We start from the raw sequence: 24305 nt of genomic DNA, 5'->3' as shown, positions 1-24305 counted from the left end.
TCCAGTGCTTTGCTTATTAGAGATTACGTAAAGTTTGGCTTTCAGGCTGAAGAGACTCAGAGAAGTGTCCTGTGTCTTTCTCTAGCAGCCACAAACTTCTGTTGTCCTTGGGTATGCTCGTACCCAAGTAGGATTTGGATATGTAGTAAAAGCAGCCTAATCTAAAGAGGTTATTTCCATTTGTGGTGCTGCACATTAGGCCCTGGATAAGCTCTCAGACTGCAGTGTTCCTTGGGATTGGGGTGGAGTCTTGTGTCAACACTGCTTAGGTTACACATTGAGACCAGTGTCTTCAACTTCAGTTGGATCAGTCTCCAGTCACTACCTGGGTAACACATTTTAACTGCTGGGAGGAGGTGTGGGCACTAGAGGGTTTTTTTAAGGACCATGTACTGCTTTTCATAGAACAGTCGGAGATCAGAGGTTAAAACTCCAGTCAGATTAAAAACTGTTCATCTATCCAACAAATATGTAAAATTTTAGACCCTGTGCTGGGGCCTGGTGAGAGAGTAAAACTGCTCTCAAGGAACTCACAGTCTAGTGAGGGAATCAAGCGGGGAAACACGAATATAATGCAATGATTTGAGACCACTGGCTGAGTGCTAAGGAAGTACTCACATTTGACCTGAGTGAGAAGGAGACTGAAGGGAGGGTACAATTGCCAGTGAGCAGTACAGGAAACAATCAAATTATGATAAAACAGATTATTTGGCCTGAGTGCAGTTGTAGTTTAGCTGGAAGTAACATGCACATGGTTATGTATTCATGGGCTTGTATACCTCAGGATATTGGGAACTTCCCTTGTGGATGGGGTGCATGTGACGTACTAGCAGGGTGGTGGATTTTTAGTGTAGTTGGGAAGCCAGGACAGGGAGGTAACGCTACCATTTATGGAGTATTTATGCCAGTTCTGCATAAATCTCATTTTGTTATTAAGCCTATGAAGTAGATCTAATTGTGTTTTACAGATGAAAGAACAGGATTTTGGCAAGTGTGCCCTAGTCACACAAGTTCAAAAGACCAAGGCCAGAAGGAAACTCAGTCACAGATCTGGTGACTTATGTGAACATGGTTTAGTTTTACATAGGGAAAACTAGTCAACAACTAAACTAGTGGTCTAGATTTAAGTCATCAACAGATTTAGATTTAAGTCATCAACACAGGTCATATGTGATAGATGCTTTGTCAAACTAGAGATTGTTTTAGGATAAAACAGAAAAATGCAGCAGAAGTTGCATACTTTCATATATATAGCTGTTACAAGCCTGTAGAAGGGTAAATACGAATACTAGATATGTCATTTCAAGAAAAATGACAAATACATGAAAATATCTTTAGCCTCACTAAAAAGAAAAAGTGGATGGGCAGCGGTGGCACACACCTTTAATCCTAGCACTTGTGAGACACAGGCAGGTGGATCTCTGTGAGTTCGAGGCCAGCCTCGTCAGTCCCAGGACAGCCAGGACTGCTACACAGAAATCCATTCTCAAAAAGAAAGAAAAGTGGCTACCAACTTGAGAGTGTGAGGGGGTACTGTGGCTAAGGGGGAGGGGGAGAGTGATATAATGCTTTCCAATTAAAAACATTAAATTTGTGGCTGGACTGATGGTTTAGTGTTTGGGAGCACAGGCTGCTCTTCCAGAGGACCTAAGTTCAATTCCCAGCACCCACATGGTGTCCAGTTCTGGATGCCCTCTTCTGTCACATAGTGCCCAGAAATACAAACAGGCAAAACACTCAAAAGTAAAATCCTTCGTATTAAAGTTGATGGGCCTCATGTGGTTTAGGCAAGTGGTCTATCAACTGAACCACACCTCTCAGCTAAATATGCTTATTTGTTTGTTTGGATTGTTTTTCAAGACAAGGTTTCTCTGTGTAACAGCTCTTGCTGTTCTGGAACTCAAGCTGTAGACCAGGCTAACCTGGAACTCACAGAGATCCACCTGCCTCTGCTTCCTGTGTGCTGGGATTGTGTGCCACCATCTCCCAGCAAATATGCTAATTTTCAAAGGAAAATACTTTTGAAAGACCTTGGCATCAAAGCGCCGGGCACTGAACTGAACCCTCTGCCCAAGAACCGGGGCCAGACCACTGGCTGCAAATGCAAGAGGTGATTTATTGGAGTACACAGGCGCCTACGGATGCTACTGCAACTCGGGTGCAGAGCATACCAGGCTTGCAGGGAGTACAATATTTATAGAGTTTTAATGGTTACATAAGTAACAGGCATTTCATTGGCTCATCTTGGGGGCAGGGGTAGTTCCCACGGACTAAGTTTCCTGGTATTACTTCATGAAAGGCCCCGGCACGCTTCAGCAATTATTATCCTGGTCCCATGACTACTATGGTGATCATAGTCACAACTGGGGGCAGGGGTAGTTGTCAAGGACTAGGTGTCCTGGTATTGCCACATAAAAGACCCTGGCACGCTTCAGCAATTATTATCCGGGTCCCATGACTGCTCTGGTGACCACAGATCCTGTTTGACATCCTGCCAGCTGGGCAAGGCACCTGGTCTGGGTTTCTTTCATTAGGCAACGGCCTGGCCTTGCTTTTCTTTTCCTAGGGAGTCCTGGGTAAGGGTCTTTCACTTTGACCATTACTGTTATCTAAAATAAAAAAGGGGGTACCTAAAATACCATATGTTGGAAACATTTATGTAGTTAACAGTGAATAATCTGTCTGGTACTAACTTTGAAGACAGTGTGGAAAATTGATTTAGGCATGCTGTAATCTTGATTTACTTGAGAAGACAGAGAAAATTGACCCAAATAAACAAAATGACAGAAAGTGTGCATTGATTACCATGAAAATTGATGAGAGGTCTCACATGGTTTGGGGATGTGGTTGTCGAAGTCAAGGCTTTGACTTTTTGAGGTTTAAAAGTGATAGCTACAATGAGCCAAATGTCACCTCGGCCTTTAGAGGGTGGGGGCAGGAAGGCCCTGAGCTCTAGGTCATTTTTGGCTACTGAGTTTGAGGTCAACCTGGGCAACATGAAACATTCTTTAAATAAAAAAGGTAAAGTGTGTCAGTTCAGAAATTGGGAGGGAAATTTGTACATAAAAGCAACAAGATGGGAAAACTTAAAATTTGGTGTGCTCACAGCATAGGATTTTTGAAGGAGTAAAGTAAAAAACTAAGAAAGAATAGGCTGGACGGTGGTGGCGCATGCCTTTAATCCCAGCACTCAGGGGCCAGAGGCAGGCGGATCTCTGTGAGTTCGAGGCCGGGCTGGACCAACAGCCTCCAAAACAATACAGAGAAACCCTGTCTTGTAAAACCAAATAAAAAAGAATAGATTCCCAAGGCTCTTCCAAGACCCGCAACTGAGTGGCAGGACGTATGTGGATGGGAGGGGGCCGATAGAGTTGGTTAATCATACCCAAACTTACTTAGATAGGAAGAATAAGTCCTACTGTTCTATAGCACTTTAGGTTAACTATATTTTTCAACAACTCAAAGAACTAGTAGAGAGGAATTCAAAGGCTGCTAATACGTAGAAATGACATGCTATTACACAGTAGGATGACTAAAGGTAATGATAATGTACTATGTATTTCAAAAAGCTACAAGAAAGGATTTTGAATGTTTTCACCATTATCTCGTTATGGTGGCCAAATATTGAACAAAAACACAACTTAATGAAGAGTTTTTTTCCCTCTCACAGTTCACAGAGATGTAGCTCATTGTGGGGAGAATGCGTAGTGAGAGAAACATTTATTTGGTCTGTGGGGTCAGCCAGGAAGCTAGTACTCTGCTGGATTTCTCTACTTGCCCTTTTTATTCAGTCTGAGAACACATCCCAGGTGATGGTGCGGTCCACATTCAGGGTGGATTTTTCATCCTCAGTTACATCTCTCTGGAAACTCCCTCAAAGACACATGCAGAGATGTGTTTCCCGGGCTATTCTATACCCAGTGACAATGAAGGTTAAATCATTACAATAGGTATTTGATTTTATTTCTTCAATTAATTCTTTGTAAGTTACCTTATAAACTAATGGATTTCATCATGGCATCTTCATACATATGTGGCATATTTTGTTGTCATTCATTCCCCTTTTCTACTGTCCTCTTCATGACCTCTGTCTTCTCTAGTTCCCTTTCTTGCCCCACTTAGTCCCCATCTTCTACATTTCTGTCATGTGGATTCCATTACTGGCTATTTCCCACTTCTCTCAAGCTCTCTTCTTCCCTTCTCATAATCACCTTTCTATTTTTGTGACCTACAAACACCCATACATAAATACACATATGCATGAATGAATTTAGGTTCAATATATGAGAGAAAGCATGCAATGTTTGAGTTTGCCTTTTTTTCTTTTCATGATTTCTAGTTGCATCCATTTTTTGCAAATGTCATTATTTCATTTTTCTTTTTACCCTTCCTTCCTTCCTTCCTTCCTCCCTTCCTTCCTTCCTTTCAGATTTATCTGGGTGTGCTGGTGTATGCCTTTAATTCCAGTGCTCAGGAAGCAGAGACAGGTGAATCTGTGTGAATTAGAGGTTATCCTGGTCTATATAGCCAGTTCCAGACTAGCCAGAGTTACAAAGTAAGACCCTGACTCAAGAAAGAAAAGATTTATTTTTGTTTATTCTTTGACAATTTAATACATGTATACAATATATTTTGAAAATATCCATACCCAATGGCCCCCAACTAGGAATCTAAGCAATAGTAAGAGGCTACCTTAAATGCCCGTCTCCTATAATGAGAATGATGACTACCTTAAATGCCATCCTAGAGCCTTCATCCAGTGGTTGATAGAAGCAGAAGCAGAGATCCACAGCTAAACACTGAACTGTGAACTTCTGGACTCCAGTTGTAGAGCAGGGAGAAGTGATGAGCAAAGGGGTCAAGACCAGGCTGGAGAAATCCACAGAACAGCTGAGATGAGCAAGTGGGAGTTCATGGACCCCAAACTGATAGCTGGGAAATCAGCATAGGACTGAACCAGGGCCCTATGTTAGGAGGCCTGGGCAGTCTATGGGGCTTCTGGTAGTGGAACAGTATTTATTCCTAGTGCCCGAATGGGCCTTGGGAGCCCATTTCCACATAGAGGGATACTTTCTCAGCCCAGACACACAGGGGAGGGTCTAGGTCCTGCCCCAAATGATGTGACAGACTTTGATGATCCCTCATGAGAGGCCTCACTCTCCCTGAGGAGTGGTGGTGGTGGGGTGGGATGGGGAGTTGGTGGGGGGGGAATGAGAGAATGGGAGGGAGAGGGAACTGGGATTGATATGCAAAATAATATTGTTTCCTTTTTTTGTTGTTTTTTTGAGACAGGGTTTCTCTGTACTGTTTTGGAGGCTGTCCTCGAACTAGCTCTTATAGACCAGGCTGGTCTCAACTCACAGAAATCTGCCTGCCTCTGCTTCCCGAGTGCTGGGATTATAGGCATGCACCACCACGCCCGGCAAGATTGTTTCTAATATAAATAAAATTTATAAAATAAAAAATCCATACCCAACTTGTCTTTTCTGTACCCACCCACATACCTCCCCCACCTTCATGTCTTCTTTCTTATTTTTTTTGTACCTTACTGAGTCCAATTGGTGCTGCCAACTGGAATGTTGATTGAGCTTGGCTTGCTCTTCTGCAGGTAAACAGAGTTGTTGTGAGTCATGTCCAAAAGTCAGCATTCCACAGCATTTCTCCCATCGGCTGGCTCCTACATTCTTTCTGCTGCTCTCTCTTTCCAGTGTTCCTTGAGCATTGGAGGTTCCTTTTTCTTTTTTTACTACTTATTTTTTAGGCAGGCTGCCCTTGATCTTGATATTACGTGTAGCTAAGGATGATTTTGAATCTATTCTTTCACTTCCACCTTCCTGAGTGCTACGATTAGAAGCATATGCTATTGCGCCTGGTTTTATGTGGTTCTAGCTAGCAATGAAACCAAGGTCTTTGTGCCTGCTATAACACCAATCTAACAACTACCTTTTGGTTCTATAGCTGAGATAATTTACTATACTTGGAACATTATACTTGTATATGTGTATAATATCACCTCATGGCACTCAATTAATATGTACAGTTTTAATGCTTTTATGTGTCCATTAAAATAAATTTAAAGTATCAGTGGTGTTGGTCTAAGAGTGTTTCAAGTGATAGAACACTTGCCTAACATGCCAATACTGTGTGATTTGATCTCTGGTTCTGAAAACTGAGAGGGGAAAGAGACGAAGAGGGAGGGAGGAGGAAACGAAGGAGGAAGGGAAGGAGGGAGGGAGAGAATATGTAGGCATGTTGGTATGAGTCTAACATCTTCACATCAGGAGACAAAGGCAGGAGGATCGCTAGTTTAAGGCTAGCCTGAGTGAGGCCCCGTCTAAAACAAAACAAAACAACCCAAAAGAGATATGACACTTGTTTGAGCAGCTGGAGGTGCTAATTAGCCTGATTTGATCATTCTGCACTGTACCTCATAAGTGCAAATAGTTATATGTCAATTACAAGATGGCAACGGCCTGGAGTGTTGTGCAAAGGATAGTGCATTTGATTTCTAGACGAAAAAATGGAAATGCGTGAATGACAGTGGCATAACATGAAGAAGGGAGTGGTTCTGTTATCTGGTTCAAAGAAGGCTGTCTTTGCGATTGCAGCCAGACAACAGAGCTTGGCGGAACTTAGACTTCTGCAGTCACTAATTCAAACAGGTTTTTATCTACACCTCCCTGAGCTTCCCTGATTGCTTGTTCAAGTAACCTGCCTCAATTCTTTGATATGATGCGAAGCCTCCAATTCATTAACTCCTCCCACACACTTTCTCCTTCATCATTCTCTTTCAGTCATTGCTTGCTTTCCTACCCACCTAAATTCCTGAGTTTATTATCAGTATTGCTATTTTGCAAATGCCTCCAACTCCCAATCATGACTCCAGCTACCCTTCCAATCTCTGCAGGAATCAAACTATTCATAATCTCACTTTAACCTGTGCAATTCAGTATTGTTGCAGACATTTATGTGACTGGACAGGTTAAAGATGGTCACACATGACTAGGCCCTGCTTGTGGCTAAAACTGCTCTTGGTCGTTATCACCTCCTTCTAAACAGTTCGTTTTTACCTTATTCACATTCTTCACGTCTTTCCCTCCTACGCTCCACTCTTGAGTTGCCTCCTATTTTGTTGGGGTAAAATATATGACAATCAGATAAAAACTTCATATTTCTGTGCATTTTATCTCCCTTATGAACATTAACTTATCTTTCTCTTCTAATGATAAAACAGTTGTTCATTATAGGGAGACTAACAATGCAGAAAAATTATAAAGAAAAGGTAGGCTGAGGAGGGTATAGTTCAGTGGCAGAGTGATTGCCTGTCATGCATGAAACTCCGGGTTTGATTCTCAGTACTTGAAAACAGAGAGAATGCTCCTAAATTCCACTACTCTGAAGTAGATCTGTTGGCATTTTGGTCATACACTTCCAGACATTTTAACTCAAACACGAATCTAATTTTAGCATGAGTTTTTAAAAAGTCTAACATTTTATTTATTGTTATTGTCTGTGTGTACATGATGCCTGTGTGAGCTTTCATGTCACAGCATACCTGTGGAAGTAAGATGACAATTTGTGGCCTTGGCTCTCTCCTTCCACATGTGAGTCCTAGGGATTGACTCCAGGTTTGCAGGACAATGCTTTTATCTGCTGAACCATCTTGCTGGCTTTGTGTGTGTTTTTAAAAATTTATATTTATTTATTTTAAAATTTTTATTTAAATTAGAAACAATATTATTTACATACCAATCCCAGTTCCCTCTCCCTCCCATCCTCCCATTCCCCCCATCAACTCCCCATTCCACCCCCATCCACTCCTCAGGGAGGGTGAGGCCTCCCAGGGGGGTTCATCAAACTCTGTCACATCATTTGGGGCAGGACCTAGGCCCTCTTCTGAGTACCTAGGTTGAGAGAGTATCCCTTCACAGGGAATGAGGTCCCAAAGCCCATTTGTGCATGAGAGATAAATACTAGTTCCTCTGTCAGTGTCCCCATAGACTGCCCAAGCATCCTAGCTGACACCGATGTTCAGGGTGCCTGGTTTGGTCCTATGCTGGTTTCCCAGCTGTCAGAATGGGGTCCATGAGCTCCCCCTTGCTCAGGTCAGCTGTTTCTGTGGGTTTCCCCAGCATAGTCTTGACACTTTTGCTCATCACTCCTCCATCTCTACACTGGATACCAGGAGTTCAATAAGCTATGTTTGTTGATTCCTGTTATTTTGTTTTTGTTGTGTTTGTTTCCCCTCTTAAGATTTGCTGCTCTTCTTTTATTCATTCCTTGTATTTTCTTGGGTGTGGTTAATATCTTTAGGTTAGAGTTTTATTTCTACCACCTCTATAGAGCTGTATTTGGATTTGTAGATAAATAATGCTTATTTTTTAAATCATGGAATCTCTCTCTCTTTTTTTTTTCCGAGACAGGGTTTCTCTGTGGCTTTGGAGGCTGTCCTGGAACTCACTTTGTAGACCAGGCTGGCCTCGAACTCACAGAGATCCGCCTGCCTCTGCCTCCCGAGTGCTGGGATTAAAGGTGTGTGCCACCAACGCCTGGCATCATGGAATGTCTTATTTTGTTCTTTTTTGAGACAGAGTTTCTCTGTGCAGCTTTGGAGCCTTTCCTGGCACTCACTCTGTAGACCAGGCTGGCCTCAAATTCACAGATATCCTTCTGCCTCTGCCTCCCTAGTGCTGGGATTAAAGGTCTGGGCCACTACAGCCCAGATTTGTTCATATTTTGTGTTTGAAAGTTTTGCTGGTATAGTACTCTGGGCTGGCATCTATGGTCTCTTAGCATCAGTAGAACATCTTTCCAGGTCCTTCTGGCTTGTAGAGTTCCCATTGAGAAGTTAGATTTAATTTTAATAATTCTGACTTTATTTGTTTCTTGGTCTTTTTTCCCTTGCAGCATTTAATAATCATTCTTTGTTCTGCACGTTTAGTGTTTCAATTATTATGTGCTAAGGGGACTCTCTTTTCTGGTCCAATGTAGTTGTTTTTCTGTATTCTTTTTCTTTAAATTTTAAACAATTTTTACATTTATTTATTATGTATACAACATCTGTCTATCTGTCTGTATGCCCGCAGGCCAGAAGAGGGTGACAGATCTCATTACAGATGGTTGTGAGCCACCATGTGGTTGCTGGGAATTGAACTCAGGACCTCTGGAAGAACAGCCAATGCTCTTAACCACTGAGCCATCTCTCCAGCCCCCTGTATTCTGTTTCTATCTTGATAGGCATCTCCTTCTTTAGGTTAGGGAAACTTTTTTCTATGATTTTGTTGAAAATATTTTCTGTGCCTTTGACCTGAGTTTCTTCTCCTTCTTCTATTCCTATTTTTCATATAATAATAATAATAATTTTATTGTGTCTCAGACTTCCTGGATTTTTTTTTTTGGTTTTTACGAGACAGGGTTTCTCTGTATTGTTTTGGAGGCTGTCGGTCCAGCCCAGCCTCGAACTCACAGAGATCCACCTGTGTTTTTTTTTTTTTGGAGGCAAGGTTTCTCTGCATTGTTTTGGAGCCTGTCCTGGCACTCACTCTGTAGACCAGGCAGGTCTCAGACTCACAGAGATCCGCCTGCCTCTGCCTCCTGGATGTTTTGTGTCAGGATTTTTTTTTTCAAGACAGGGTTTCTCTGTATTGTTTTGGAGGCTGTCCTGGAACTCGCTCTATAGACCAGGCTGGCCTCGAACTCACAGAGATCTGCCTGCCTCTGCGTCCCGAGTGCTGGGACTAAAGGTGTGCGCCACCAATGCCCAGCTTGTGTCAGGACTTTTAAAGGTATCAATTTTATCTATCGGGTCTTCAATGCCTGGGATTGTCTTCCATCTCTTATATTCTGTTGGTGAGGCTTGCCTCTGAGGTTCTTGTTCCAGTTTCTAAATTTTTCACTTACAGATCCCTCAGTTTGCCTTTCCTTTATTGATTCTAGCTAGTTTTACTTTCAAGTCTTCAAAAATTTTATTCATTTTCTTCTACTGTTTGTGTTGTCATAGATTTATTTAAGGGATTTATTTCTTCATATTCATAAAGGTTATTTTGAGGACTTTTTTGTGCTTTGCTATGTTGCAATTCTCAGAGCCTACTGTGGTAGGGTTGCTGAGCTCTAGTAGAGACATATTGTCATGCCTGTTATTATGCTTTTATGTAGAGTCTAGGCATTTGGGTTTGTTAAGATTATAATTGTAGGTGCTCATCTCTGGTCTTGTCCTTTTTGGACTGATGTTTTGTTCCTTGGTTTCTGTTGCTCTATCTGGTTCTTAGGAGGTTGTGGTGGCTGTGTGTTGCCTGATAAGAAATTCTGGGATCCTGATAGATATGTCCACTAGTGGTTCTGGGTAAAACGTTTTTATCGTTATTGGGAGTTGACACTTAGGAATAGGGATAGACTAGGGGGGCAGACTGAAGTGGTCCACAGGAGGGATGGAAAGCAGGGTGTTCCACCAGGATCTGCTTAGACCCTGGGAATGGAGGCAGAAGAGTGAGGAGAGGCAGCAGCAGGTGGTCTGCTACAGAGCTGGGGATGAGACTGGGGGATTGGACTTGGAGGAGCTGAGGGAGAGGTGAAGGTCTGCTGTTAGCCTGCTGCCTTCCCTGGCTGGACTGCTCAATTTCTTACTTTGTTTCAGTTTTGATACTACTCACTTATTTCTTTGTTGGGGTTTTGCTGTGTTTCCTAGGTGGATCCAGAATGCCTGGGCTCAATGGATTCCCTTGCTTCAGCCTCTGACTGCTGGCACTACAAGTTTGTGTGCATGGATTCCAAGTCAGTTTCAAACACTGAGCAGCACAGTCTGCTCCCCCCCCATCTTTATAGTGTGTACGCATGCGAATTCCTGCTCTTCCTCTAGTAATCCTGGCTGCCACCTGTCCTTTCCTTGACTGGCGGGTACACTTTTGGCTTCACATCACAGTCCTTACCCTGAGAGTCTCATTCTGGTTTCATCCAGTGCAGAGACTCTAGACTGGATTCCAAGACTTAGGATCAATACAGGGTAAAGGGCAATTGTGTGGCCTTTGAGGATGTAAGGAGGGGGAGGGGCTTTGCTCCCTGGAGGAGTGAGTGGGGCACATTCGAGGCTAACGAGCTGGCAGCTGGTGAGTGGTTTAGTGGCCCGGAAGAGCTCTAGCCTTGTCGGCTGGTTTCTTTCATCTTTGTGTGTTTTATTGATCCCAGGGTCTCACACCTGCAGCCCAGGCAGGCGCTTTGGAACTAGCAAGAGGAGTCGGCCATTTGACGAATACTTTTTTTTTTTTTTGCTTTTTATGAGACAGGGTTTCTCCGTGTTGCTTTGGGTCCTGTCCTGTCCTGTCCTGCAACTCTCTCTGTAGACCAGGCTGCCCTCGAATTTATAGAGATCCGCCTGCCTCTGCCTCCCCAGTGCTAGGATTAAAGGCGTGCACCACTAACACCCGGTTTGACGAACACTTTTTAGAGGCTACCCCAAGCAAAACGTTTGGAGTGAACAGTTTGTGGGCAGGGGAAGGAGGGCTAAGGCAGTCATTTTGAGGACGTTGGAGGGGTGTGAATTGCAGAGCAGCGCCACAAAGCATCGGCCATAGTCCAGGGACCGACCGTTAGCTGAAAGGGCAAGAGCGGGAAAAGAGTGCGGCAAGGAACGAGGGGCCTGATGGGATGCCTCTGAGAGCATTTGAACAATGAGCGAGGGCGGGGCAGTGCGTGCCAACCTGACCAATCACAGAGCGCGGCTCAGCCTGGTTCTCTCCTGGGGAGCGAGGGCCTCCGGAGACAGTGAGATAGTTTTTCTGCTGTGAGGCGGCCGAAGCCTCCCTCTTTAACAATTTTCTTCTGAGATTCCAGTTTCCTCAGCTTCTCTGCACTTTTAGGTAATAAATAATGAAAAATGTCTGGAAAAATGTTTTTGAGGGGCTGGAGAGATGGGTCAGCGGTTAAGAGCACTGACTGCTTTTCTAGAGGACCCGGGTTCAATTCCTATCACCCTCATGGCGGCTCATGCCTGTCAGTAACTCCAGTTACAGTGACACCCTCACACACATACATGCAGGCGAAATGCCAATGTACCAAAATAGAAATAAATCAAAAGCAATTTTGTGAAATTAGAGAATAAAGTATGGAATATTAAAATGTTTTCTTGTTCCATAGGTTGGAGCCAGAGATTTAAAAATGGATGGAATTGTTGACCTTTGCTTTATGGACTTTAAAGGTACTAAGCTTTGTATGGTAAAAGAAATGTCAAACAGTTTTCTGTATTGTTTAAGCTTTGAACTGCCCTTTTAACTTCTGGTTTGTCGAGACAGAGTTTTTACTCTGTGTCTCAGGCTGACATAGTATCTCAGGTTATCCTCAAATTTGTAATCCTCCAACCTCACCGTCCAGAGTGCAGGTGTCAGCCACACCTGGCCTATAATCCCAACATTTGCAAGGCTGCTGTACTCCAAGTACCTCTGTCTCAAAAAAAAAAAAAGAAAGAAAGAAAGAAAAAAAAACCAAACCAAACCAAAAAACCCCCAAACCAAACCAAAACAAAGAAGAGCTGTGCGGTAGCTCTGTGGTAGTGCTTGCTTTCCACAAATCGAGCCCTGGATTGCAGGCCTGGGATTGCAAAAATATGCATGCAGATTTGTCTCTCAGTGTTTTTTTTAGAGTATCCATTGTTCCTGCTTTTCTCATTTATGTACCAGAAACGCTAGATATTTGGAACCTTTTATGAGCTAGTATAAGGAAACAAAATTCACAATCCATAGCTTATTTTCTGGTTATATCCATAGTTCCCCCCCCCCCAGGAATTTTAGAAAATACAGAATTATACTGTTTAACTCGAAAAATACCTTGTTAAAAGTACATTTAAAAATTAGGCCGGGTGGTGGTGACACACACATTTAATCCCAGCTCAGGAGGCAGAGGCAGGCACTCTCTGTGAGTTTGAGACCAGCCTAGTTTACAAGAGCTAGTTCCAGGACAGCCTCCAAAGCCACAGAGAAACCGTGTCTCGAAAAACCAAAAAAAAAAAAAAATATTGCAAGCAGATGGGCAGATGATACTAGAAATCTATTGTTGGAGTTGATGGAGAAGTTTAATGTTGGAGTTGATGGAGAAGTTTAAGATCTATGTTGTTTTAATTGTGAAGCAGTGAGCTCTGCTGCAGGGGCAGAGATTTGAAGAAGTACATTTGCTTCTATGGTATTAAGGCAAGTTACTGTGTATATCCTGCTTTTTAAATGCTTTTAACAGAAAACTGCCACCATTCATTCAACCTTAGGGCTACAAAGAGGCAGACCTTTAAAGAATTGCTGTAAGGGCAGGTGTGTATGCTTAGCCAGTAAAGATGCCTACCACCGTGTTAATCCCTGGGGCTCACATGGTGGAAGGAGAGAACCAATTCTGGAAAACTATCCTCTGACTTCTATATGGTGTGCACGCTTGCACGCACACACACACACACTTCTATATGGTGTGCACGCTTGCGCGCGCGCGCGCACACACACACACACACACACACACACACAAATAAATAAAAAACAGAAAAACAATTACTGCAAGATAGGAAACTAGTTTGAGGCTATCCTAGGCAGCATAATGAGACCATGCCTCAAGTAAACACAAAGGGCACTGCCAAGCTTCACAATACCTTTTCTTATGGTTTGGAAACAAATTCCTATTTTCTTTTCTTTGGGTTTGTTGTGATATAAATGCCCTTGTGATTTATATTTCCTTTTTCTGTTATGATTTTATATTTATAATATTTTATTTCATAATGTCTTTAGAAAATAAAGTTGGGCGTGGTGGTATATATCTGTAATCTCAACACTCCCATATGCTAACTCAGGGGTATTAAGACTTTAAGGGTATCTTGAACTACATTGTGAATTTGAGGTTCACTTAGGCTATATAACAAAAGTACCAAAAATGTCTACAAAATAAAAAAGAACTTGAAGCAGTCATGTTATGTACTCAATACCAGCCCTGTCTAGTAGAAATTAATGGGCTACAAATATAATTTATAATATTCTGGTAGACACATTAAACAGTATAAATAAATATGCGAAGTTAATTCTTTAAAAAGATTCACTTATTTTTAATTTATATGTAATGATAATTTGACTGCATGTCTGTGCACCATCCTGTGTGCCTGGTGTTTGCAGAGGCCAGAAGATGTCAGGTTTTCTGAAACTGGAGTTACAGATGGTTATGTGCCATGTGGGTTCTGGGAATCAAACCCAGGTCCTCTGGAAGAGCAGTACTTGGTCTTGACTGCTGAGTGAAATTAATTTTAGTGGGAAATTTAATGTTAGTACTTTTAACTCATCAGAGATATAATATTATTGTTTCAACATAAAATTATTGAGATATTTTATATTTTATATTCCCTCGAATCTGCTTTGTATTTTATAATTATAGCACATCATATTGGGTTGTTCTATATCTATCTATCTATCTATCTGTCTGTCTGTCTATCTGGATATTATGAATAATGCTGCTATGAACACAGCTGTGTTAATATGTTTGTGGTATGAGAGTGCATCTTTTGAGTATATGCCCAAGAGTGGTATTGCTGGGTCTTGAGGTAGACTGATTCCCATTATCCTGAGAAACAAACATACTGATTTCCACAGCGGCTGTACATGTTTATACTCCCACCAGCAATAACACATCTTCTCCAGCATAAGCTATCATTGGTGTTTTTGATCTTAGCTATTCTGACAGGTGTAAGATGGTATCCCAGAGTTCTTTTGATTTGCCTTTCCCTGATGCTAAGGATGTTGATCACTTTCTTAAGTGTCTTTTGGCCATTTGAGATTCTTTGTTAAGAATTCACTGTTTAGATCTGTATCCCATTTTTAATTCGAATTACTTGGTATTTTGATGTCTACTTTCTTGAATTCTTTGAGTTCTATATATATTTTGGAGATCAGTCCTCTGTCAGAATTGGGGTTTGTGAAGATCTTTTCCCATTTTGTAGGCTGCTGTTTTGTCTTATTGACTGTCCTTTGCCTTACAGAAGCTTCTAAGTTTCAGGAGGTCCCATTTATTAATTGTTGCTCTCCATGTCTGTGCTACTGCTGTTATATTTAGGAAGTGGTCTCCTGTGCCTATGTGTTCAAGTGTATTTCCCACTTTCTCTTTTATGAGGTTCAGTGAGTGCTCTAGTGCTGTGCCGTTCTGCTACCGCTCTACAATGTTGCCACTGTCTTTTTTCAGTGCTACAGGTTGAACCCATATTATAAAATACTAAAGGTCTCCTTTATAGAGTAGTTTAGCAACTAAATGAGAATGCATCTGACAAATGCCTTGATTCTGAAGCCTTATGCAAATGCAAATTCCCCCCTTTTTTGAGTTGGGGTGTCTCTGTAGCCCAGGCTGACTTCTCAAGTACTTAGCTTACAGGTGTGAGCCATTACATCTTGCTTTTGGTTTTTTTCTCCCTAAAGAAGGTGCATGTAATCAATGTGGCATGAAGTAGAACCTTGAACTGACCATGGTAGACCTTTGAGCTGCTTTCACTTTTGACTGACTTGTTGAGCTGATGGAGGCATGCCTTTTGATAGATTTTTCCATGTTGTAACAGAAATTTCCTTCTTCAAAGACAAGGGAAATGTTTATTTTTTATTACACTGTACTTAGAATCTTGCCTACCTAATTAGCATTAATTGATGCTGGTTAACAGGGCTACCACAATAGAATGATGCCGGAATTTTAGCTAGCAGGAATCTTATTTAAATTAGATAGACTGAAATCATAATTATACTTTATTCTGATAGCATAGTTTAGCCATTTTTTGTTTTCAGTGTACAATTTTGCTTGATATGACCTTAATATGACATGCTGTCTTTCATACCTTAGGAAGATTGCATTTAGAAGCTCTTTTGTGAGATTCTTCCAAAAGTAAATTTCTCCTTCCTAGTGTAACCCTGATTCAGTCATGTGATCTCTACTCCCTACCCAGCTTTTCTGACTGCATTTTATCCTAAAGGACTTCAATATGACATTGCCTCTTCTGGTGTCAATCAAATTGTTACACTGATTGACAGTGAAAATGTGTTTTGAAAGGATCAGAATTATTTTGATAAAGGGGAATTATGTAAAACATTAACTGCTTAAGACATTCGGAACTCAAAATTACTGTTTCACACGCTCATATATGCTGCAGTCAGGAATTATAGTAGTTTATCTATTATAACATCTTAGGGTTTTTTTTAGTTATTGTTTGGGGTCTCACTATGTAGTCCTGGCTGGCCTGAAGCTCACTATGTGGACCAAGCTGGCCTTGAACTTAGGATGATCTCCCCACCTCTGCCTTCTGAGTGCTGGAATTATAGGAAAGCTCTTTAAGTCACATTTTTTAAAAAACTTCTAAGCAGCAATACACTTTATTTATTTTTTATTTATTAATTTTATTTATTTATTTATTTGCTTATTTATTTATTATGTACACAGTGTTCTGTCTGTCTTAACCTCTGAACCATGTCTCCAGCCCTCTTTAAGCCACATTTTATGATTTAAAAAAGCCAGCAACTTAAATATTTATATGGATTTGTGGCTGAGGAATGTAGCTCAATGGTAAAACACTTAAGTAGCATTTAAAGGGCCCTGATCTACTACCCACCACCAGAAGTTTTTTTATTGTGGTTTGTCTTATTTTTAGTATTTCAAGTGTGGCTGTCAGAGTCAGTGGTAAAATACCTGTCTGGTATTCTTGAGTCTCTAAGTTTTATATCTAGCACTTACTATTTTTTTTAAATAAAAAGTCTGCTTTAAAACAGTATTTGGCCAGGTGTGGTGGTACACGCCTTTAATCACAGCACTTGCCTAACAAGTATGAGGCCCTGAATCCCAACATGCACACACACCCCTACAGACATACACCTGTTTAGCACTGTTCTAAGATACCTTTATGGTATTTTTATGAATAATAATAATAATAATAATAATAACATTTTTGCATTTTGTATGATAGTAAGGTTAAAGGAAAAGATGTATCATATGCAAACTTTGTTACATGAGTTTGGGAAAAATTCCTCAATTTTGATAATATGGAAAGTATCAGTTTTGACTCTACATCATGTTTTTGTTTTAATGAATCCTTTGCTTAGTAAGAGTCATCTATAAGGAGGATCTGGTGCTCAGATTGTTTAGAAAATAGTGACATCATTTATACAGATTCAATAACTGGATAATGTTGTCTCTAATTGGACATGTCATTTCTTTTATTACAAAGCAAGGCCAATACTTCAGAGCCAGCATAAATTAATGTTTGACTAATTCTTGCAAGTAATAAATATTTCAGTTTTACAGGATATATATCCGCCCTCCTCAATTTCTACATTTTTTTAAAGTTGGAAGGCATTGTTAGCGTCTATTTGATAGTAATCTTAACTTTATCTATAATAACATTGCCTTTTGTTGGGGTCAATATTTTTACTTTCTGAGAATGAGTTGTGATCACCAAGTTCAAGTTAATTTCAGTGAAGATTGTACCCTATCTTTAGCTAAAAGAAATTTTATTTTCAGTTTTTACTTTTAGGATAATTTCAAGTTCCTTAATGCTATATTTATTTGGCCAAAGATCTAGGGATAAATTTCACAATGCTTTGCTAAATTTAGCCAATTGTGAAAACCTTGTAGCACACTTATTACTCATTGTTATTTCAGAAATCATTGAAACTCTGATCATAACTGGTAATTCATGGAGACTACATGAGATAATTAACAGATTCTTCAAGAACATATCAAATGTCAACAGGGAGCCTCTGGCTGAAATACAGAATATACAGGTTGGTAAAAATTATTTTATGACAATCTTTTGGCGATATGTTTGTTTTAAAGATTTACTTTTAATTATGTACAGATGTGTGTCTGTATGTGGGTTTGTATATGTGAGTACAGGTACCTATAGAGGCCAGAGGCTTCAGATCCCTTGGTGCTGTGTTCAGGTCTTCTGCAAGAGCAAGCAGTATATGCTCTTAACCACTGAGTCATCTCTCTAGCCCCATGATCTTTTTTGTTTTGTTTCGTTTTGTTTTTTGAGACTTGATCTCACATTGTATCTGGAGTTCACTGACTGGGTAAGACTAGCTGGCCTGCAAGCCCTTGTGAGCCTTTTAAAGGTTTCTGCCTTCCCAGTGCTAACATTATAGGTGTGCACCACTATGACTGCAATTTATGTGGGTGTTTGAGAATCTGAGCTCAGGCAGAGCAGAGGCTGGAAAAGGGCATCAGATCCCCTTGAATGGGGTTAAACAGTTGGGAGCCATCTTGTGTGTGCTGAGAACTGAACCTGTATCCTCTGCAAGAGAAGCAAGTGTTCTTTCCAGTCCCTTCTATTTGTTTATATATGGTGTGAAAAAGGAATTCAACTTTATTCTTTTGCATGTGGATAATGAGTTGTTGCAGCATCATTTGTGGAAGAATTTTTTCTCCTTTGAATTAGTTTTAGCACCTTTGTTAAAAGTACGTCAGCCGTAAAAGTTAAGGTTTATTTCTGAGCTTTAATCTCTTCCACTGTCTTTCCCTATGCCATCATCACATTGCAGCTTTGGAGTCAATTTTAAAATTAGAAAATGTGAGTTCCCTAATTTTGTTCTTGGTTTTCTGGACTGGTTTTGAACATTGCTAGTATTTTTTATTTCAATGTAGATTTTAGGATTATTTCATCATTTTATGCAAAGATGGAAGGTAGAACTTTTCATAGTACTATTCCTGATAATGTTATTAGGAATATATTAATTTAAATTTCAGATTATTTATAAATTGTTGCATAGAAATTCAGTTTAGCATTTTTCCTTTGTTTTCTTGTGGGTTCTTTGTTTGTATATTCTTGTGCTGGGGATTGAACCTGGGCTTTGTGCATGCTAGACAAGCAGCCTATCAGTAAGCTGTGTCTCAGTCTGCCAGTCATTAAATTTTATATGTTGATCTTCTTGTAGCCTTGCTGAACTTGTTGATTAGTTATATCTTTTAGCAGATTACTTAGTGTGTAAGTCTTTTTAAATTATAACCTCTTATTGTACTTAATTGTTGGGGAAAAGGTATAAGGCTCAGTATCAAGAGTCTGCTCTTAGCCGGGCGTTGGTGGCGCACGCCTTTAATCCCAGCACTTGGGAGGCAGAGGCAGGCGGATCTCTGTGAGTTCGAGGCCATCCTGGTCTACAAAGCGAGTTCCAGGAGAGCCTCCAAAACAATACAGAGAAACCCTGTCTCGAAAAACCAAAAAGAAAAAAAAAAAAAAGGAAAAAAAAAAGAGTCTGCTCTAGGGCTATCCAGATTGCTCAGCAATTAAGGCCATGAAGCCTGATGACCTGAGTTTGATCCCTGGGACCTGCAAGTTATCTTCTGACTGTCACACACATGCTTTCCCCTCCACCATAAATATGTAAATAAGTATGCAAATAACAATATACATATAATAATAAAAATAAAAATTTTGTAAGAAAGTTCACTTGGTTTTGGAAATACCTTAAATTTCTTTCTTCTTAGATAGCTTAATTTTCATGTTGTGTGCTTTTGTTTGTTGCAAATATTTGCTGTTTATTACTTTTTAAAGATTTGCTTATTTTCTGTGTGTGAGTATTTTGTATGCATGTATGCAAGAACACTGCATGTGTGCCTGGTGCCTGTGGAGATCAGAAAAAGTGCTGAATCTGTTGGAACTGGAATTAGGGGCAGCTGTAAGCCACTATGTGGGTCCTGGGACCAAACGTGGGTCCTCTGTAAGAATAAGTGCTCTTAACCTTTGAGCCATCTCTCCAGCCCTAGCTGTGTTTATTATTATCCATTTATATAAACCTAACAGAAAATCAGCCATATAGTAGTAATTTGATATGTATGTGTTAAAAGTTACGTATTTTGTGCCTTTGAAGTATTTATAATCATAATTCACTTTGTACCTTCTAATAAAATATGGAAAGATAAAAATTTATTTAAGAATCATGAGGTAGGCCGGGCATTGGTGGTGCATGCACCCAGGGGGCAGAGGCAGGCGGATCTCTGTGAGTTCAAGGCCAGCCTGGTCTACAGAGTGAGTTCCAGGACAGTCTCCAAAGCAATACAGAGAAACCCTGTCTCAAAAAACCAAAAAAAAAAATCATGAGGTAGTGTAACTATGGAAAGCTTGAGGAAGGAGAAATTATCACCTATATTCATATAATATATTCATATAATTTTAATGTAACTACTATTGTTTTGTCTATTTCCTTCATAACTACTATATTTAAATTTTACATAGCTATAATTATAATGCACATTTTATTGTGAAACAATTTATTCTTTTTATCCAGCATTTTATTATAATGTTATAGGATTTGGTTAGCATTTGTAAAGTCCAATATTTGATCCCAAGCACTGACCCCTCCACAAATTACAGTGGAAAATTGTCTAGCAATATTTTAGATTCTATAGTTATATATTTTCTCTTTCTCTTCTTTCTTTCCTTTTATTTTCCAGTATGGGGTATTGAACTTGGCCTCATTTATGCTAAGAAAAGTACTCTTCTACTGAGCTCTTATAAACATTTTACTGTATTTGTTTGCCATTTATGTATCAGCACAGCTTATTTTGGAGATTCATTTACATATGTATGAAGTTTTTCACATCATTAAGAGTCATGATTTTATTAAAACTCTTTTGGAAGTAAATTTGTATTAGCACAGGGTTTTTGTCCATATATGTAACACAAAAAATAAAAGACCCAGAGACTGATATTGGGGTTCAAGCTTTAAGCTGAAGATCAAAGACGCAATGGAGCCAAGCCAGTAGATCTTAATTCTACCCAGCTGAAATGGCAATCCTGTCTCCACGAATCCTCAGAGGCAAACGCTCTCAGTTCCTGTCTCCTCCTCTTTATATTCCTTTCTCCACCAAGCCATATCCTCCTGTCTCTACTTCCCTAGTGCTGGGATTGCTGAGATCACCTTTGTGTGAGCTGTTTCTTTTAGAACTGGATTAATTTTGTGTAGTTAGTGTGACCTTGAACTAACAGAGATCTGCTTACCTTTTAATCCTGAATCCCAAAATTAAAGGTGTGTGCTACCACTGGCTTCTATGGCTGCTTTGCTATTTTGATCTCCAGTGACTTTAATAAATCATAAATGATATGTCACCACATAAACAGTTTCTATGATTGTCATTCTTTCTACCTATGTAGGCTTCCTTCCTTCCTTCCTTCCTTCCTTCCTTCCTTCCTTCCTTCCTTCCTTCCTTCCTTCCTTCCTTTCTCTTCCTTCTTTCCTTTTCCTTTTGTTATTTTGAGACAGGGTCTCACTGTGTAGCTCTGACTGTCCTGGAATTCATTCTGTAGACCAGGCTGGCCTTGAACTCACAGAGATCCACCTGCCTTTATCTCCCAACTGCTGGAATTAAAGGCACGCTCAGGGGCCACTATTTTATTTTTAATTTGTATTTTCTCTCTCCGTGTGCCTATGTGGGTGTTGGGGGCACACATGTGGAGCCAGTTTTTTCCTGTCACCTTAATGTGAGTTCCGGGGATTGAACTCAGCTTGTCAAGCTTGTGTGACAAGTTCCTTTATTTGCTGAGCCATCTCACCAACTCCTATGTTAAATGGCTGAATCATATCCCTTCAAAGGAATTTATCATAATTTATCTATGTATTTCGTTATTAGATACTTATATTGTTCAACATTTTTCTCTATCATAGCAATAAAAGGAACATTATTAAGTGCAAAGATTATTACCCACTTGTACTATTTTCTTAGAATAGAGTCTCAGAAGAGCAATTACTAGGGTAAAATATATGAACAGTTTTGGTTCATTTTACATGTTGCCAAATTGCTTTCCAAAAATGCTGATATATTTTTAAGATGTTTTAATATGTATGTTCATTTCTTCTCTTAAAATTTGGAGTCAAATATTAACTTTACATGTTGTTGGTGATATAAATCAGTAATACTTTGTGTGAAAGTCATCATTCAGTCAATGACGGCATGATCTACTATGTGAGAGGAATGGAGGTGGGCCTAAGTATTTTCCCCAGAATAGTAAAGTGAAATGACACCTATGCTAAATTATTTGTCTGTCTATATGGAATCTCATCAGAAAAAAGGTGGAGGTGTAGATGAGAAAGGTGGTCCTGGAGAAAAGATGGTAAATATACATGTAGTAAATATCTTTTCCTGTATATTCTTTTTTAGTATATGCAGAAGGCCCTGGCTTCCATCCCTGTTTAAGGAATAAAAACCTATACCACCATTGCTATTTTTAGTGTGTGTGTATTTTACTTATTCCCCTTAGTCAGTTACTATCAATGTATTTGTCATAAGATAATGGTATGTAGAGTCAATCATTATTTACCATCACCCCTTGGAAGATTTAAATCAAGGCTGTAACATTCAGGCTCAGTTGCTGCCTTCTGAGGTTGCATGACAGAAACCAAACTATTCTCCAAAGTTTTTTTTCCTCTCAGGACTGGGGATCGAGTCTAGGGTTGCATGCCACTGTTGAGTTATAACACACACCCTCAACCTATTCCCATCTACACACACTTTTAAAAAATGATTTATTTTTATTTTATGTGCATTGGTATTTTTCCTTTGTGTGTGTGTGTGTGTCTGTGTGAGGGTGTTAGATCCCCTGGAACTAGAGTTACAGACAACTGTGAGCTGCCATATGGGTGCTGGGAATTGAACCTGGGTCCTTTGGAAGACCAGTCAGTGCTCTTAACAGCTGAGCCATCTCTGTATCCTGTCATGTACATATATCTTGGGTGTTCATGTTTTCCTTAAGACATGTAAGCTTGATTTAGCCTTTTACTCAGTTATCTATGTTTTACCTTATAGAAAGATAAACACTAGAGGAGCATTTAAAAACTTTGTCCCCTAGTTCCCAGAATTAAACATAATAAAATGATGAATCCTATTATTTAAATGTCTATTCTTCATTTAACGTTTTTGCATGTACTGTTATATATGTTCTATACGACATTTTATTTCCTACCAAGGAGTCCAGTTGGGAAACATGGATAAGAGCTAAAACTACTTAAAAATAAGGCTTTGGTTATAGCTTAGTTTTAGAAGCTTGCTCGGTGTATGAGAGATCTTGGGTTCAATCCAGGGCGAGAAATATCAGCAGATCAGGTGTGGTGTTGCATGCCTGTACTCCCATCACTCACAAGACACATGCAGGTGAATTGTTATAAATTCTAATCCAAACTGATCCATATCCTGAGTGCCAGGCCAGCTAGGGCTAAACGAAGAGACCTTGCTCTTCTGCCTTCCCTTCTCCAGAGCCCCTCAAACCAAACCAAATCACAATTAGAGTGAGTGATGCACAGTTTTATAATTAATTGCTCAATTGTGTGGCAATTTATATAGCAATCCAAAGAGGAAAGAGCTGAGGGTGAAGTTTAATGGTGGAGTGCTTGCTTAGTATGCATATAACTTTGAATTTGACCTCTTCGAATTGCTAACGATGTGAGAAAAAGGAGAGAGGAGATATCAGTAAACTAGTGACTACTGAATGTTTTGTGGATGTTGCTAGTGAGACTAAAATGGATTTTATTTACATAAAGACAAAGGGAAGGGGTATAATTCATGTTAAATTGAACAGTATGAATAAAGATACATAAATAGGCTAGGTATGGTGGTGCAAGTCTTTAATCCTAGCACTCTGGAGGCAGAGGCAGGTGGATCTCTGTGAGTTGGATGCCAGCCTAGTCTACAGAGCGAGTTCCAGGACATCCAGGGCTGTTACACAGAGAAACTCTGTCTCAAAAATATCATCCCCCACCCTGCAAAGATACACGAATTGGAATACACAAATTGTGTGTTCAGGGGCAAGATAATTCCTATTAAGAGATGGTAAGTTTTTGTGAGGAGAGGTCACTGAAGATTATATTTGGAGAGTCAGGAAATGACCCACAATACCTATATAAACATATACTATACATGAAAGAATCTATCATTGAAGATGGGGAGTATCTTAACTGACTAAAGAAATGTTTCCCTTCATCTAGATTGAAGAAATTGCAGTGAACCTGTGGAACTGGACAGTTACTAAGAGAATAGAATTGCCTGTGAGTGAAAGCCAGACAGCTAAATGTATGTAAACATTTTGCAACTCATGAAAAATAGTCCTAGCCGGGCGTTGGTGGTGCACGCCTTTAATCCCAGCACTCGGGAGGCAGAGGCAGGCGGATCTCTGTGAGTTCGAGGCCAGGCTAGACCGACAGCCTCCAAAACAGAGAAACCCTGTCTCGTAAAAAACCAAAAAAAAAAAAAAAAAGAAAAATAGTCCTACTGGACATTGGGTAATATTCCTGAAGTTTGACTGTTTTGACTAATTCTTAGATAGGGATTATTCTGTTAAG

At 40.0% G+C, this 24305-nt stretch overlaps 1 protein-coding gene across 1 annotated transcript in view; it reads left to right on the top strand.

Moving 5' to 3' along the window:
* The first annotated feature begins 11750 nt into the window (after positions 1-11750).
* The window catches only part of Tex11 (testis expressed 11), a 264024-nt gene continuing 251469 nt past the window's right edge, over positions 11751-24305 (top strand). Inside the window, exons 1-4 of the mRNA XM_021233615.2 lie at positions 11751-11852; positions 12130-12190; positions 17638-17759; positions 23952-24036. Coding sequence (XP_021089274.1) covers positions 12151-12190; positions 17638-17759; positions 23952-24036 — 247 coding nt within the window. The 5' untranslated portion in view covers positions 11751-11852; positions 12130-12150. The remainder of the gene's footprint in view (positions 11853-12129; positions 12191-17637; positions 17760-23951; positions 24037-24305) is intronic.

This window comes from Mesocricetus auratus, unplaced genomic scaffold (genome assembly GCF_017639785.1).
Source record: "Mesocricetus auratus isolate SY011 unplaced genomic scaffold, BCM_Maur_2.0 Super-Scaffold_100003, whole genome shotgun sequence".
NCBI lineage: Eukaryota > Metazoa > Chordata > Mammalia > Rodentia > Cricetidae > Mesocricetus > Mesocricetus auratus.
This window is presented reverse-complemented; position numbering and strand designations above follow the sequence as displayed.